The sequence below is a fragment of the Apostichopus japonicus genome, chromosome 16 (assembly GCF_037975245.1).
Source record: "Apostichopus japonicus isolate 1M-3 chromosome 16, ASM3797524v1, whole genome shotgun sequence".
Lineage (NCBI taxonomy): Eukaryota > Metazoa > Echinodermata > Holothuroidea > Aspidochirotida > Stichopodidae > Apostichopus > Apostichopus japonicus.
The window spans coordinates 25,710,434-25,728,417 of record NC_092576.1 but is presented as its reverse complement, the minus strand read 5'-3'; the positions used below and the strand labels follow the sequence as shown (position 1 = coordinate 25,728,417).

The window sequence follows — 17,984 nt, the reverse complement described above, 5'->3', positions numbered from 1 at the left end:
GGAACAGTTACACACACACACGTCGCGTCAATTGCGAGATCTACTATATACAGTTTAGTAGAAAAAAAGGATCAGGAGGGACACTTAAGTCCCCATCAAGGACCCTATAAAGAGAGGGGAAAAAAAACTGAAGACACAAACACTCAGACCCGATTACAATGCTTAAAGTGCTTGTCCAAAGCATTCTTGAACCCATTGACATTACTTGCAAGTACAACTTTCTCAGGTAAACTATTCCACTCATTCACAACCCTATTAGAAAAAAAGTTATGCCGAATATTAATCCTATTATGCGACTTTTGAAGTTTAAGACAATGACCTCTAGTACAACTACTGTTTGCAAACATGAAAAAGTCGGTAAAGGATAAATTAAGCTCCAGTGTGGTGAGATTCAACAGTTGTAACCGCCTATAATAAGGAACCCTCTTGAAGGAACTAATCATCCTAGTAGCCCTCCCCTGGACCTTTTCAAGTACTTCCTTATCCTTAGCAAAATAAGGGTTCCAAGCCTGGACAGCATACTCCAGAAAAGGCATTACCAACTGCTTATAAAGCCTAACTACGATGTCCTCTTTCAGAAAACTGAAGTTCCTCTTGATCATACCTAAAACCCTATTACCTCTTTTAGCAGCTTCAAGACAATGTTTGGAAGGTTGCAAAGACGAGTCAATGTAGATACCTAGGTCTCTTTCAACAGAGACCTCCTGTAACTCCACACCATTTAGATTGTATGTAAACTTCTGGTTACTACTAGCAATGTGCATTACATTACATTTATCAATATTAAAAAGCATTTGCCACCCCTGAGACCAGGAAAAAATCTTATCTAAATCCGCTTGAAATTTCTCAGAATCGCTTTTGGAAGAGACCTCAGAATACAATTTGGTGTCATCAGCAAACTTCTTAGCTGTACACAAAATATCTCCGCCGATGTCATTTATATAGGCAACAAACAACAGGGGACCTAATACAGACCCATGTGGAACCCCACTAGTAACGTTCTGCCAAGAAGAAGCACAGCCATTAATTACCACCCTCTGTTCCCTATTACCAAGCCAATTCCCGATCCAAGACAGTAAATTCCCTATGACACCCATGCTCTTCAGCCTAAGTAAAAGTATAGCAATGCCATTACGCTTTAGGAAGGTGTATTATCTTTGTCTGTGGTAACCTTGACATTCTTACGTAGAAAACATGGCGTAAAGAAGGCAGTTTGTGGTTTTCAATAAGGTGGAGGGGCGGGGGTGTAAACAATGAAGAGGACGGGATGCATGATTATGCATGTAGTTCTTGCACGGGTATGCTCGGGGAGGGGTTAGTTCTCCATGACTATACTGGGTGTATCTGTCCGGGGCGGAAGATAGAGGATGCATTGCTTCGAGGGCAGTCAGTTTTATTGCCCAGTATTCGCATTATATTCGCCGCCTTCAGGAAAAAACACGATAAAATAAATATAATGTAAAAGGAAGGAATTTTTTTTTTTTTTTTGGTAGAGAAAGTGCAGAGCGACAATTTGTTATAGCCGAGTCGAAACTTGTTGTAATAACAGTTGGTGTTTTTCTGAACGTTCGAAACTTTAATAAACGTCATTTAAAGGGGTGTTATATTATATACTGTAATAAGTTAACATACTACAATTTGGCGATGCCGGTTGTTAGGAAAGGCCACAGTACAGGTACAAGATAATGTGCTACAAGGGTATGAACACTATCTTCATAAACTTTGAATTATTTGGGCTGAAGAACTGAGCATAGCCTACCCCTTTGACCCCTCCCTACCACGGGATATCAAGATAATTCCTTACTTCGGCCGGATCCATTCGGAGACTATCTTGATTTTATTTGTATTTCTGGGTTTATAAGGACAGTTAATAATATCACAATGTAATTACGATGTAAGTACTAAACTGTTGAAACTTAGAATTTGGTGAGATTGCTGAATAGCGTCTGTGCATACGTTCTTTAGGTCATTCCTCCACTGATAGCGTATGTATGACAAGCCGTTTTAATATTACTTCACAATTCCACTTGAGTGAAACACATTTCACTTAGTGGAAATGAATTCCATTTAAGTGAAATGAACAGTACATCACTTTAGTGGAAATTAATTCCATTTAGGTGAAACGTTTTTCACTTAAGTGGAATTGCGAAGAATGTGGTAAAACAAGAATCCTTCACATGCAAGCAGGAATCCTTCAGGATTCTAGGTTGGAATATGGAGCATTGTGGGAAAATTAAAATGACAGGTACAATTAACAATCACTCAATCTAATGCTTTTGTTGTCAAAACAACTAATTTGCATGCAACTTTAAAGAAGCATAATTTGCAGACATCAGGAATGCGATTCGTCTTCATAATGGATATATTCTTAACATGTTGTGAGGTTTATATTTGTATTTCTTTACTTAGACGATGGGGGGGGGGGGCGTGTGGGCGGGCCGGAGAAGTTTCGCGTCGGATCACCTGTGGACTGACAAATTTATACTACTATCATGAGAGACTTTCTACCAGATGCATACGAGTAAGAATCATTGTAAACTAACTTTTGGATGAAATGCTTTCACTGTACCCGACAACTGCCGCCCACCCCCTCCCCCTTGCTATTTGCAACACTTTGCACATCTCACTGAAGCGCTATATAGCGAGTTTCCCTTCTCGGTTCATATCGAAGCTCAGAATTGTTTATAACGCCAAATAAGTACTGATACACAGCTTTTTTCCCTTTGTTGTGTATGTAATTTCTTTCGTGTTGCCGCTTCTCATTGGCAGCGATTTGTTATAAGGTAGTCTATGGAAAGATGGATTTCCATCTTGTGCTGCATCTTGAGCTACTCAGCGAATAATTACTTCATAGCAGAGAGTCATCGTTAGCTCATTATTGGTAATGGCCCCGAAATACAAACACAAAAGAACGAATAAAATATACTCCCTATACCGTCGAAAAAAAAGCCGTTAAAGTTCGAATGTGATGTTGCTACAACCGCTAAGGTTCTGAGATTGCGTATAGACTGTTTCAGGTCGCGTTGCTTCCTTGAGCAGGAAGTGCTACTGCCCCAAGTAGGAAGATGTAATACTCCAAGTGGCAATATAGCGAATAGTCAAGGCTATGAGAAGCGGAATAATATATCAAAATTGTTAACCCCTTATTAGAATTACTTAATGAAACAGTGCTGTTGAGTTTTTGAAAAATGTGACATCGGTTGGTAATTTAATACAATTAAAACATTACGTCGTTTTTCGGAGGGTGGAATGCAATTTAAACATGTAATGAAGCAAACTGTTTGATGACTAACCTCAATATGTTTGTGATTGAGTTTCTGACCAAAGTAGCTAACGTAAGTATTATAGTGTTATTACAGTTTACTTGCAATATGAGGTCAAACCAAGTGTTGATACATACACATTTATATGCCCCATTCGTAAGTGTATGCAATGAAACACATCACAAGTGAAGTGCTAATCATTCTACTTATTTCTTGCGTAGAAAACTGAGCACTTATAGTGAGTATTAGGAAGCTGTTAAAACAAATGTTTTTATCGATCGAACAACTGCGCTAAAGCGTAATATAAGACAGTTTGTGCAAAACGAAAATACGTTTTCAACCTTATGTACATCCAGACCGCGAACTAGTGTGGCCGGGCTTATAATATTTGAAGCAACTATCATGTTTATTAGGAACATTCTGTACATAATTAGGTAATCAAATTCTATTACCCATATAATCCACAAAAGTGGTGTAACAGCTTTTCTAAGAATTACAAACTGGACAGTGTCCAAATGTATGTCAATTGTAAAAACAGAACAGTTATAATATGTGATTGTACATTAAGAGAAAGGCTGAGTAATGGATATCACATCATACGATTCATCGTTAAAGACAGCTATTCGATGATACCGTTCTGCAATTAAAAACTGCATTCAACCGTTATTGTAAAACACACGGTTAATGCTCATGTACGGTGCAATGGTACTTTTACTTCCAAAACGACCTGTTATTTTACAGAAATTGCCCTGAATGTGTATTAACGATGAAACATATGCTATATAACGATTTGCTATACTTTACCAATAACACATGATTGTAATAACGGCATATCACTGTTACTGACTTACGTCATGGTATGATGCGTTCTTTAGAAGCTGTATAGTACATCTCTGTAGTAACTCACTGTCATTTCTGGCAATAGCCACAGGGTTTGTGCATATACGCTTCACTTTATCTAAATCAAAAACCTGATATTATGAACATAAGAAAAGAACATTTCATAGTTTTTGTTTTCTCTCAATTAAAATGTTCCATATATGATTACAGTCATATATTTGCAAGAAACATCACCAAACATGAAATAAACGTTGAATGTTACAATCGATAAAGAGCTCAATGATCTGCATTGTTGAAATAGTAAAACGGCATCTAAATCTACACATAACTAGTAAACACAATTTGAAAAATTACGACATATTTTACCCACAGCTAAATAACGATTCCCTGTTTGTACAATATGTGGTACGCCTTATAACAACTGCAATTTCTTTCTTTTTTGATTCTGATGTCCCTTTTTGTTTATACGGTAATGGATACATGTGTGTTAAACTACAAGAGGTTTAAGCATTACGGTCTTCCCAAAATTAATTGGTCATTAGTATATTTTCTACACTCGCATTGTTTGTTTAATACAGCTCATCAGATGAAAATTAACATGATTGAATGTCGGCAAGTTCGGCAACTGTAACACACCTGTATCATCGAAAGCAGATAGGAAACGCTTTGTTTTGCAATAGCTAGACGGTACGAGCGGGGTGGGCTTACTTTTACATTCTTTCATTACACGTACGCAATTTTATACTATCGTTTGTTATAGTACAATAAACTGTTTGTAATGTGGCTTATATGTAATGTGGTTTATATATTAATATCCATTAAATTAAGATTTTGATATCGTATGTATCATTTAGATAATTATTTATAAAGCAGAATATTTCATATTGCATATAAAACAACACATATGTTGTTTCGTAATGTAGTCAACAGTCCATCGCAATTCCATGTTAAAATATATGACATCCATCATCTTTTTCATGATGCTCTACGAGTAGGTGTAAAACTTCGATGCAAGTATTCTTTTTTATTGAAAAGGAATCACGCACATTCAAGTACATGTTAGAAATAAGGATTCTACAAACAAAACATACCTTCCAAGCACCGGATTGAAGATTCAGAATGTAACCGTAGTTCATCCAACACACTGTAATACAAGAAATACAAAAGTGTTCAAGAGAATGAACAATGCGTAATATTATACGATATATTCATCAACAGAGATAAACTTATTACATATGTGTCTTGAACTGACATTTTTAATTCATTCATTTTCGTCTTTTATATATATATATATATGTATATATATGTACATACATACATATATATTTATATTTTAATATATATATATACATATATATTTATGTGTATATATATATATTTTTTTTTTAATATATATATATATATATATATATATATATATATATATATATTTATATTTATATTAAATTATGTACGCTGTTAAAGTAATACCATAATTTAATGAATACTCATATAACCTGATAACCTCAGAAAACCTGATAAACTGAAATACTAATTGAACACTGACTGACTTGACGATACAAGTATACCTGCAATGTATCTAGATTTCATCTCCGAGGGAATTGATTCTGAAGCGAAGGACGGAGGCAGCAAACAATTACCAAACCTTTCAAGTAGAAATGAATAGAACATTATGATAATTTTAACACAGTTATCTACCAAAGTAAATATCATTACAACCTTAATCGTATAAATGTCGTTAACAACCCCCAAAAAGAAAAATATATATATATTTTTTTCTGTTCATAAAATATCGTAAATGACAGTGTGAGTTGATGAAAAATTCAAAATACTGAATGTATTCTTATCTACTGAAAGACGAAGGTCGTAGATCAAACTTGTTTTAAACATTGAGCTATAATGGATTAAACCCTTTCCTGGCCGGGAAATCTTCATAATTAGTAACGTTGTAATTTACAAAGATAAGAAACAAGGTAGAAATCATGGAATTCTCAATCGTATTATTCTTTTTGAGATGCAATTAATATATTTGATAATATAATATGATGTTACTACTTCAGAATGCCACTACAGAATCGTAATTATGGTAGGTTATCTCCAGTCCCGTGAGGGTGCATTACAGTTCCGTTACATGTGTTGAGTAAATATTGGTTTACCTCTGACGCAGTTGGTATGAACTTTATTTTTTAGCACCGTTTGTTATTATACATTGTCGCATCTAAATGCAAATGTTTCATGTCAAATAACGTATCCGAGTGCAGCCTATTCACGTGTTAACCCTCCTCGTGTACCCATGAGAACGAATGTTATTGCATTGATTTCAACTTGAACCTTTTAAACAAGTAGGGTGCTACCTCAAAATTACAGTATCAGTAAAAAAAAAAAAAAAAAACATCTAACAGAAAAGTTAATAATACACCAATAACATCAGGAGAGAATGCTTTCTCTCATTTGTCTTTAGAACATTCAAACTGTGTGGAGTTGACATATCAGTAAGAACATTTGAAAGAAAAATAAGTTGAAGCTCTGGAAAAAAAATGCCGACAAGTTTAGGATAAAGTTGAAATTGGAGTTAAGGAAAACAAAACTTAGATAAACATCCTTCGATTTTGGCCACGGTAACATCTATAAGAACAGAAACTTGTACATGGAACGCCACGGGGGCTTTGAATCCCATCACGCTTTGCAAGCACTAATCTAACAGGGTGGGTAACACATAATACACCACAATTAAGCGAAACCCGCTTAGTATACGGACGAAGCATATTGCTCTAAGACCTAAATGTATGGTGGAACACTAGCAAAACCGACAGCACAAAATGTGTAAATGAATACAAAAAGGCACGCTTCCTCTAATGTATCCGTCCGGTCTTTTAAATTAATTTCAACTCCCTCGATCTGTTATTGTCCCTTGCTAGATATATTAAAAAATACCACGTTAATAAAGCTTTGTCAACCTCATTTTATTGCGATGCGTAATATAAATTTATGTTGGTCTCAAGTGATCAGAGAACAAATGTCTTTATTTGATACGTCGATGATTCTGCAAAGGAAATATTTTCCGATATTATGCGGAGTGTACACTGAACTTGTTCAGTACTTTGGTCATCTTGTGTCATATTCACACAGAGGGTGCATTGCATACTAATTACAACACATACTACTATTCAGTATGACATTAGCACCATGCACACACGATCATGGTGCTCCGTTTCTTACTAGTTGCATTTTGTTTATGTATTGAACATGTTCTGCCAAATTACAGAAGGAAGGTGAAAAACAAACAAGAACGGCCTGTCAGTACAGGCAAAAGTACTTCTATGCCTGCCTACATTGATTAGCAACGCAGAGGATGTTGCTTGTACTCTACAATTTTGTCCACGCACATTCTGTCCGCTGTTCCATGAAAATATCATCACGACTAGAGGAAAATGTTTTTTTTTCAGATATTTTCAAAATTTGTTCATTATCTACTTTGTCATTTTTTTTCCTACGAGGAAGCTAACGTTCTTCTGTTTTTTTGTTTATTTTAATATATACAGTATGACAGTATATCCTGGACGCATCATGCTGGTGCTTAAATTCTGCCTAGTACGATATAACGAGCATTAGTCTAAACATTGGGTTAGTGAGTAATGTTAATCATTCAACAAATATCTTTGCGTAACGGCAGTCTGTATTTTATAGATCTCACAAATATGTTCTTTTTGGATTATCTAGAACAGATGAATGACCAATTAGTACTTCGCATCATAACGATCATTTGTATACTTCAAATTTGGAAAGATACAGTTTAATATACATAAACATATAGGACACTGCATTATCGAATGTGCTTGCAACGTTGATGGTCCCATTCATAATTACAAAGATATCAACGTCATGTTTATATTTCTACGTCGCCTTCAAAAATCAAAAAGGAATAGTCTCATACTAGGTTTAACACAGTTACTGGGAGCAAATATTACATAATATTACCTATTAAGTTTTATTGCGATATAAAAGTGACCTTCCACTTAATATAAGCTTTAACTAGTACAAATACATGAAACTTCGGCAGTAATTACCGATATTATTATAAATATATTTGTTGAAAACATGAACTGAAAGCTTAATTACCCCCACGTTTTCTTTGCAATAAATCATATTGTCGGGTTTTAACATTCAGAACTGGGAAATCGTCACCTATTACATTATACTCACGACAAGATCTCTAAACGTTTAGAACGTAGCAAATAACGGAATATCATCGTAACGTCTTCCTCTGTTAGTATCCTAGGCTCCTCATTTACTTGCTCTGTCTCTATGTGTATCTTCTCTACCGTCAATAATTGGTTCAATCTGAGTCCAGAGTGAAGTACAATAGCATCTTCTTCACACTCCTTGAAAGATTTGTTAAGACATACACCGGTGATAGGAATCTGACGGAAAACAAAACAAACTATTAGTTTAAGCATTGATTTAAGCAAAGAAAAGCGAACTCCCTGGTTAATACACGTAATACCTATAAATTATGTCAGATTCATGAAGAAACTGCTCATGTTACATCATCGAATCCACAATGCATGTTATGCATTCTGTATTTTCCGGTTGTGGTTGTGGTCAATTAAATGCGTTGAAAATACAATCCTTTTATTTGGAGAGGTAATAATTAGTTCCAAAAAATCGATAGCGCAATGCATTTTGCAGATGCCGATTATTATAATCGGCCGATTCCGGTTATCTAGCCGGTTATCGGTCAAACACTTCTACAAACTGTTTAAAATAGTATGTATCAACATTTAGAGGGCGTGCAACGAATATGGAAGAACTGGTGTACATAAGAGGGTGGTGGGAGAGTGGACACTAGAACCCACACCTTCAATGGAATATCAGAATAGGAAGAAAAAACAACAAATTTCATAAAATACAACTGCTTCGGGGCTATTAATTCCAGTGAAATTGTATTCATCTTTGAGATGTATTTTTTGGAAAGTTAATATCAGGGAACATTAAATATCTGAAAAGTGAACTTTCTCAGCTGAAGTCCTCAGGACTCCTACCAGGGCTTAGACAAAACAATTTAATTTCTCCGTCTGACATGTATTTACATGCTTTAAACTTAGTACAAGAGAACAAGAAGTCTCAAATACAATTTAGCTTGAAATGCGATCTACGAAGGTTATAAGTGGCTCCATGTGTCAACATTTGTGGAAAATATCAAACAAATTGGATAGCTATTGACCAGCTGGACACAGTACTCTGTAAACATTTCGTAATGTAAAATGTGGAGAGACCCGCAGAGAGTGGTTTAACTTGTTCAGTGTAGTCAATGTGGTATCCAGGGAACTGGTGCCAATAAATATAGAAAACCAATATTAAAACACTCATCGATCAAAGCTGACCCACTAAAATAGACAAAATTATCTCCTGATGACCTCCATATTGGAATTTCTAAAGACATCCTGTCCTCAAGGGGGAAAAAGAGTTGCAGAATCTCACAAATATTCTCATTTCAAGCCCAAACTATGGTTGGGCTTGTGTGAAGTTGAACTCTCCTTTCGGAGCACCTTTAAATTGCTGCATCACTCCGTTTTACGCCACTTCCCCCAGACACCTGACACTTACCTGGCTCTTCGAAACTGAAGTGTACTTTCTTTCTTCTGGATTTTTTGTTGGATGAATGTTCATGTAAACAGTGCAGTAAGCCAGAGACATAGGTTGATTGTATTAACTTGGAGCCAGCTATTAGGGGATCACCTACTCTACCTGTAGATACTAGTTTTTAATGGAAGTGTTCATGGTGAGCTGACAAAGAATATGAATGGTTCATCATATGATATTCCTTCATGTGATGGTAACCAAATTAATGTTTAGTGCAGAACCGTATTGGTAATTTTTCTACAACCTCTGGTAGGTTTTCTTCAGTACAGTAGAGATGACTGTGTTAAGTGTGTGTTTAAATATTGAAATTATGATTTGAAACATACTTGGAAAGTAAAAACAAAATCACCTCCACCTTTAATACTCACCTGGAATATGTTTATTATATCAGGTAAAGATCGTTGTTGGGTTTGCTTCTCCTTTAAATCTTTGATATTATTTTCCCTCGAAACTCATGATAAACTGTCATGATAAATGTACTCTTCATAATCTCACCATGCGAGGCTAAAGAAGCATTATTTAAGTAAGGTGTACACAAAACGAGTGACTTTAAGAGACAGACACAATTCCCTTTTTGTAAGATTCCACCCAACCATCTCCTTCGTTAGAATTGCAAGTGTTAAAGTGGATATTTTTACTCTATAATTTACCAGATGATTCTTGAATAGTAATTTCCTCACCAAAAAGTCCCTCATCCAGCAACACTACCCCTCTTATCAATTACAATCACTGCAAAACAAAATATCATAAATGAAAAATCAAATTAAGAATACTTCTGAATGTAGTGACTAAGAATGAGGGATCCTGTGAGACCTCTTTTGTTCAGTGTTTCTATAATTTAAGCAGCATCTCTACAAATTGTACCATATTTTAAGATTCAAGAGGAGTACATGTTCATGTGATTTCTATGTTATAGCCAAGTACATCTCTAATCTTTTAAATCTGACTTATGTTAATTTTATATGGCATACATTGCTTCATTACTATACAGTTTCATTACCGTTTAATATATAATAATAATATATAATATTTAATATATAATATTAATGAAGGCTTTCTAATGTCACCTTTCGAAGGTTGTGTGGATCTTATGACAAGGTCCACTCAGCCTATCATATTAAATAGTTGTTATGGATAATGACAAGCAACATTTTATGAAAATATCACAGAAGATCATACAACACAATATGATAAGATTCAGCATGCAAAGTCATCTTAAATCCGTAATAAATTTTGTATTCGTTTTAGGTTCGTTAAGTTATTCGGTAATTCATTAATTATGCTGTAAAAGTGTGTCTGGAGAAAGGGGGGTGTAGGGGGCATCAGGTCAATGTATATTGGCAAAGCAGAAAATTAAGTTACTGGGATAATTTTGAAAGCAATGACAAAAAACATGTATGTATTAGAACAGCCTCTGCCTCTCACTGGTGTACCAATTGTTTGACAAAAGCAATCCAGATCAGTTATTAGGGCTAAATTTGATTGCCTTAAAAGGAAAAAAAATAGAAATTTGGTTTTAATTCAAAGATGAACAGCTTCATTATAGACTTAGGGGCAATTGATACTTATTGCATTTGTCATTATATCCTCATAAGGTAAATGTGGATCTTTGAGGGTCACCTGCTGCGGATCTTGTACAGACTGGTTTACAATATGCTGATGGTCATGGTAAATACACAGTTAGTGTATACCAAAAAACAAAAAAACAGGACAGGTTAGCTGGGTTGTAGTTATAATTATATTTGAGTCTGGGAAGAAAGCTATGTTGTTACTGACTACTTCTGGTGGAACATTAATTGTTTTGAAACTTGCTTGATCAATAATCACTAAGGCCTAAGGGAAGATACATGCCTCAATCTAACATGCATACACCATATACTAGGCACTGCATGCCATACATTGCATTGCTTAGCAATAATTATATGTACACAAAGAGGTGTATATGTTTATTAGATTGAGCACTTTTTTTGTTTGTTTTGTGTATGCATCATTAATTAATTATAGAAAATATTCAAATGAATTGATCTCTTCCAATTTTGCAGTGTGTCATAGTGTTGGTTGGTAAGTAAGGGTAGTAGTTGGTCTTTACAGCATGGCCACATTCCTCGATCTGTATTACCAGCCTTTCTTACAGAACAATGGTCAATAACATGTATGGCAGGCTTTGAAAACAATCATACAAAACAAATCTTCAAACAAAACAAGACCCACACTAGGTAAGAACTTCTAAAATTTGGTTTATGTTATGAGGATTATCCTTATTAGAACGTGCAAGTTACAGACCTAAACATATAGAACATAATAAGGCTTCCATTGGCTTATTAGTTACCTTAGATACATACCATACATACCTTCAAACTTCAGTTACCATCAACTTCAATATCCCAAGACTAAAGTATGCTATTTGAATATGGATAGTTTTCAGAAAGCCTGTAAACTCCTCCAAGTAGGAGAACTTACCTGAGATTATTTCATTTGATTTAAACCCAAGATGTCAATGCTAAGTCATATATAAATAATTTAACATTTGACATACTCTCTGTCATTCTATTTCAATGAAGATAGGTATAAGGTGAGTTGCTTACTATATATACTGTAAGAGTGAATAACACCCTACAAAATTGCCTCACCAAGTGTGTCTGTGATTGTGTTACTATGATCACAATGTCTGAAGCCTGTGTGCTTGCACTTGCGATATGTTACATATGACACATGTAGGCCTTTGTTTAAAAAGCAAAAACTACGTAAACTATTTCTCCTTATCTATCCTAACCTTTCCTACCCTTCCCTTCCCCTCTCAGTGCATCTAAACCCACGGAAATTGATTCAAAATTTAAATCTGAAGGCAATCTAGTCTTTATGCCGTTTGCCAATGAGCTATATACTTAGGGATTGCAAGTACAAGTCCTCTTTGGTTGGTTTACTGTAATGTGTGTAACACAAGACATGCACATAGCTTCAAGACCCTATACCTGTCCTCAGATTATAAACATATGTTATTCAGAATTATATTCTTATCCATTGTTCAATAGTGCTGAAGGATTCTCTAAATTTGTTATATCTACGACGTACATTATTTACACTTCAATTATATTACTGGCTATTAAAGAGATATTTCCAGGAAACTCAAGCACATGTGCTTTCTATAATCCCTAATTCATTCTCTCGCATTATCAGTTTATTGTAGTATTGGATAAAAACACCAAGGTTACAAGTAGCAACGTACATAAAGCTCCAAAGACTTGATACTTCAAAGTTTCCCAATTTCTATCACATATCTGATCAGACCAAAGTAAATACTGCAAAAACTTAGCTTGCATGACATGTGGGCAATCTTCATTTTCTACATTAGTGTACTCGTGAACTGTTAGTTTATGTATCCATCGGTCCGTTTCTCCATTTTAGAGAAATCCTCCCTCCACCACTGTATACTACAATATAGTCATTATTTAAGTAAATCTGTAAGTTCTACACAGTTAAATAAGTGGAATCTTAGACGGTGTATTTGAGGTTATTTATATAAATAGTTTGGCAAGCTGTCTTCACCCTCCTATGGCCTGCAAATGTTATCAAAGGTATGCAGCACAACCCTTTACCATGTCACAACTGACTGTTGAGAAACACTTGTTCAATGGTTTGGTAGAAATATGACCATGTCTTGGGTGAATATCATTGATCAGTTGTTGGGAGCTTTTTCAACAACAGTGTTTGGTAAACGCTTAACCCATTAGTTGCGACCTTAAATTCATTGGTCATTTTATGCTATCTTTTCAAGATTATTGAGATTGCTACGGTACCGACCTACTAAATCTGTATATGTTGCAACATATTTCAGATGGTGACAAGGATGCTGAAAAAACAGACTGAGTCTATTGCAATTGACAAAAAAAGACAAATTTCAATGTATCGCATATGTTCCTTTCGTAGGCTTACTGCAACGTGAGGCTTTGCACATACAAGGACAAGGGGTATCATAACACTGGAATTGAGATTAGCAATTGGTCTATTCAATAGTCATAGCTATAGGGTGCAGTGTAAGTCCGCCCTTGTCCAAACTTAACAATACAAATATGTAACATGAGACAGGTCCAATTTAAGCATGTTTAGGGCTAGCTGATGTGCGGTAGTATTTTATCAGTTGTAAACATATTTTGATCAAATTTACAAATTAAAATCCTACGCATAAAGTACTATGGAGCTGTTTCCTGTTCTGGAATATTGTGGATAAGTTTTAACTTGAAATATAGCAAAGGTCAAATGAAACATAATGTTTCCCAGATTATGAGATTGAACCCTCAGTCATACTTGTGTTATTGTAGTTGTGTCGCCCAAAATACTGCAGCATTTTACACCATCCTTTCTAGTTCAAGATATCCTGTTATTCTAACAAATCCAGAATTTCCGTAGTAAACCTGTTAGCTTTCAGCTTAAATATAACAACTCATAAATGCAAATTGCATTTTATTTACTGGCAATAAGCACAGTGTTTTTGAGATGATCACTATAAACATGTTAACTTGATCACTCACAATGATCCCTGTAGTGATATGCTGCTATGTAAATGCAAAAAGAACCTTAGAAATGTACAAAAGTTTAAAAAACCAAACACTATACATAGATGATGTATTTACTGAATTAAAAAAAAAAGGGATCAATGATTTAATGGTATTGCTGGATGGATTAGTAGTATTGCTGCCATTGGTATCTTTGTTGTGGTTGACTTTTGTTTAAATATATCTGGGTTGACTTTTGTTTAAATATATCTGACTAAGTAATTTGATTTCAGGTTTATGTTTCACTTATGTTTGTTTTATGTTTATGTTTGTTTTAGTAGTTTGTCAAAAATCGACCTAAATGGGGTTGCAAAATTCAACGAGTATGGCGATCCGTCAAGAATAGGTCAAGCGTGGAAAAGTTGGATACGTGGTTTTGAGTAATTGAGTAGGCAATAACACGCAAAAACGCCTAATGTTACATTGTGCGGGTGCAGAAGTACAAATACGTTAATTTTTCGTTGGTTGACGAGTTACTCCATAAACTATATTTACTAGTTCCGCGACAACTACTGATAGTGCGGATGCCACAGTGATAGAAAACACAAAGGCGGTAAGGATTTGAATTATCCTTTTGAAACTGACCCAAAACGAGGATGAATCAGTGGAACAATGTATTACAAGGTTGAGACAGCAGACAGTGCTGTGTGAATCTGATAAAAGGGATGAACAATAAAAGGGAGCTCAAGTAATTGAAAAAATGTAGATCTCATAAGATACGGACCAAATTGTTAGAAAAGGGGCATAACCTAAAGCTAGACCAGTTAAGAACAATGGCACTAACGATTGAACTAGCCGAACAACATGCACAACAAATCATATCACTGGACAAACTTGAAGCAGTTAATCGAGTGAGCGTGGATTCAGTTAAACCAAGAGAAAGGACAATCGAAGCAATGTAACAGCTAGTTCAGCAACTGGAAAAGGGAGGTGTTATAGATGTGATAACACTGGGCACTATGCCAAAGACAAGAGTTGTCCAGCAAAGGGAAAAAGTGCATGATCTAGGTTGGTTGGAAGTCATAGTACAAGTGGGCAAACCGATGACTTTATTGCTCGAGCTGAAGTGTATATTAGATTTGTAGCTAAGTCTGCAGTTCCAAATGCAATCGCGATTCAGGAAATTGAAGAGGCTTCAGGTGTGTCAAGGTGAGGTCATAGCAAGGATGTACGAAATATTACCCAATATCAAAAGCGATAACAAATTTGGGTTATTTGTCGTTGTGGGGAAATAGGTTGATCATTCCTAGCACTATGAAGTGTTCCGTTCGAAATATATTGAGTTAGCCCACAAATGTCGATTAGGTATTTTGGTCACTAAAAAAACCTTCAGGAGCAAAGTTTGGTGGCCTGGCATGGACAAAGAGTTGGAAAAGATAGTACAGTCGTGGCATGGGTATCAAGGTGTTAGATCAGCGACTATCATGTCGGCAGCTCAATGGCGAGATCTAGCCATATACTTCTTAGGACCGCTTCTTTCAGGGCATGACATGTTTGTGTTATGGACTATTATAGCCGATACTATGAAATCGAAATTACAAAGGATACACGGAGTGAAATAGTCATAGAAGCTCTCGAAAATATGTTCACACAACATTAATTGCCCATTTCTTTAATATCCGACAATGGTCCACAGTTCAAGTCAGAAGTATTTGAAATCAAATGATATAAGGCATAAACCAAATTAAGCACAAATTCCAGTCCCAAACCGTTTACTTTGGTAAAAAAATGGAAACAGCTGTACTGTTGACTAAAAAGAGGATAATTGTATAGACCATAAAGCACCCAGAAATATCACGAGGCTGAAAGTATAAATGATAAGGAAGTGGTACATGACAATCAAGTTGAAGAACCTAAATCTGACTAACCTAAAAATCCTGTACTTAGACCTTCTCGAATCAGGCAAAAGCCAACGTATTTGGACGACTATATTCTAACTTGATATTGTGTACTTCAGTGTCTGTAGTTAAGCGACAAAGACTTGATATTTCCAAGTTTCCCAATTTCTATCACATCTCTGATCAGACCAAAGTAAATACTACAAAAACTTAGCTTGGATGGCATGTGGGCAATCTTCATTTTCTACATAAGTGTACTCGTGAACTGTTAGTTTATGTATTCATCGGTCCGTTTCTCCATTTTAGAGAAATCTTCCCTCCACCACTGTATACTACAATATAGTCATTATTTAAGTAAATATGTAAGCTCTACAGTCTACACAGTTAAATAAGTGGAATCTCAGACAGTGTATTTGAGGTTATTTATATAAATAGTTTGGCAAACTGTCTTCACCCTCCTATGGCCTGCAAATTTTATCATTTATCAATTTGCCCCTGGACTCCGAATAGGGCTTCTGATTTTAGTGAAATTTATTTTCTCTGATATGCATTCTTTTGTGGCAAATCACTATCGGAGAACATATCACTTATGCGTAAGTTGTAACATTGCTCAACCATTCTCTGCACTTGTTTAAAAAAGAAGAGTACAGACTAACTTGGATAAGCAATGACCAGCTGGACAGGGTACTCTAGTTAGCCACAGACATACACATATCTATTTCTGACGGACGTTCTCAATATCTACTATCATTAAAACTTAATTAGCCAGAGAAATACACATACCTATTTCAGTCTGAAATTCTCAATATCAACTATGGTTAGAACTCCATTAGCCAGAGATATACGCAAATTTATTTCTGACTGACATTCTTAATATCTGATATCATTAGAACTTAGCCAGAGACTTGCACATACTTATTTCAGTGTAACATTCTCAATATCTACTATGATTAGAACTTAGTTAGGGAGAGACCTTTGCATATCTATTTCTGACTGATACACCCAACCCCTCTTAAAAAATAGTTGTCATGGATAATGATAGGTATTAAATACTGCACTATGACAAGCAACGGTTAATGTTCTATCACAAAAAGATCATAACACACAAAATGGAAAATTCTTAAAGAGGTGAAACATGTCATGTCATCTGACATTCTTGTTGCATTGTTTGGTTTCGATGATAATCGTAACCTTTGTAGTCATGCGGGTTGATGATAGCGTGTATGCTCTGGTGCAGGTGGTGGTGTGTTTGTGTGTGTGATGCCTTGCTTGTAAACATGGTATCTCAATAAGGGAAGTTGGACCAATCCCATATTTGGCGAACAGGAGTACCACATACGGTAGAAAAGCCTACTGGTCATTTAGGGTCACCAGAGGTCAAGATGTGTGAACCTTTTATAACTTCATGTCTCAAGAAATTAAGCTTGTCGTGTAAGAGTACAACATGATGTCGAAGAGGCATATTGTATTTGGAGCAGTTCAAATGTCGTCTGGGGTCACTAGGGGTCAAATTGTAAAAACCATGTGAACACGATATTTCAAGAAAAGAATCTATGACCAATTTCATATTTTGCATGTAGTTGTTAACACGTAAAGTACAAGGAGCCTACTGTTTTTGTCGAGGTCAAGGTTATTTGGAGTCACCAGGTGTCAAATTGTGGAAACCTTGATTATAATCTACTGTATGTCCCACCGACCAACCTGTTAGCTAACATGTGACTGTTGGCAATTTGAAATTATCTTAGGGGCATCCGTAGATAAGAATCAGAAGTCTCGACCAAAACTCTATTAACTTCAGTGTGTCGAAAACTTATGGAGTTGCCATGTACGTTGCTACATACAAGCCC

General features: G+C 35.5%; 1 protein-coding gene across 3 annotated transcripts in view; it reads right to left on the bottom strand.

Moving 5' to 3' along the window:
* Positions 1–17,984, bottom strand: part of LOC139982455 (uncharacterized) — a 240,401-nt gene that overhangs the window by 203,459 nt on the left and 18,958 nt on the right. For all 3 annotated transcript variants that reach the window (XR_011798183.1, XR_011798184.1, XM_071995347.1), the window contains exons 6-8: positions 8,307–8,524; positions 5,672–5,748; positions 5,195–5,247 (exon numbers count right to left, since the gene is read on the bottom strand). Coding sequence is in view for 1 of the 3 variants with exons in the window: in XM_071995347.1 (XP_071851448.1) it covers positions 5,195–5,247; positions 5,672–5,748; positions 8,307–8,524 (348 nt within the window). In the remaining 2 variants the exon portion in view is untranslated. The remainder of the gene's footprint in view (positions 1–5,194; positions 5,248–5,671; positions 5,749–8,306; positions 8,525–17,984) is intronic.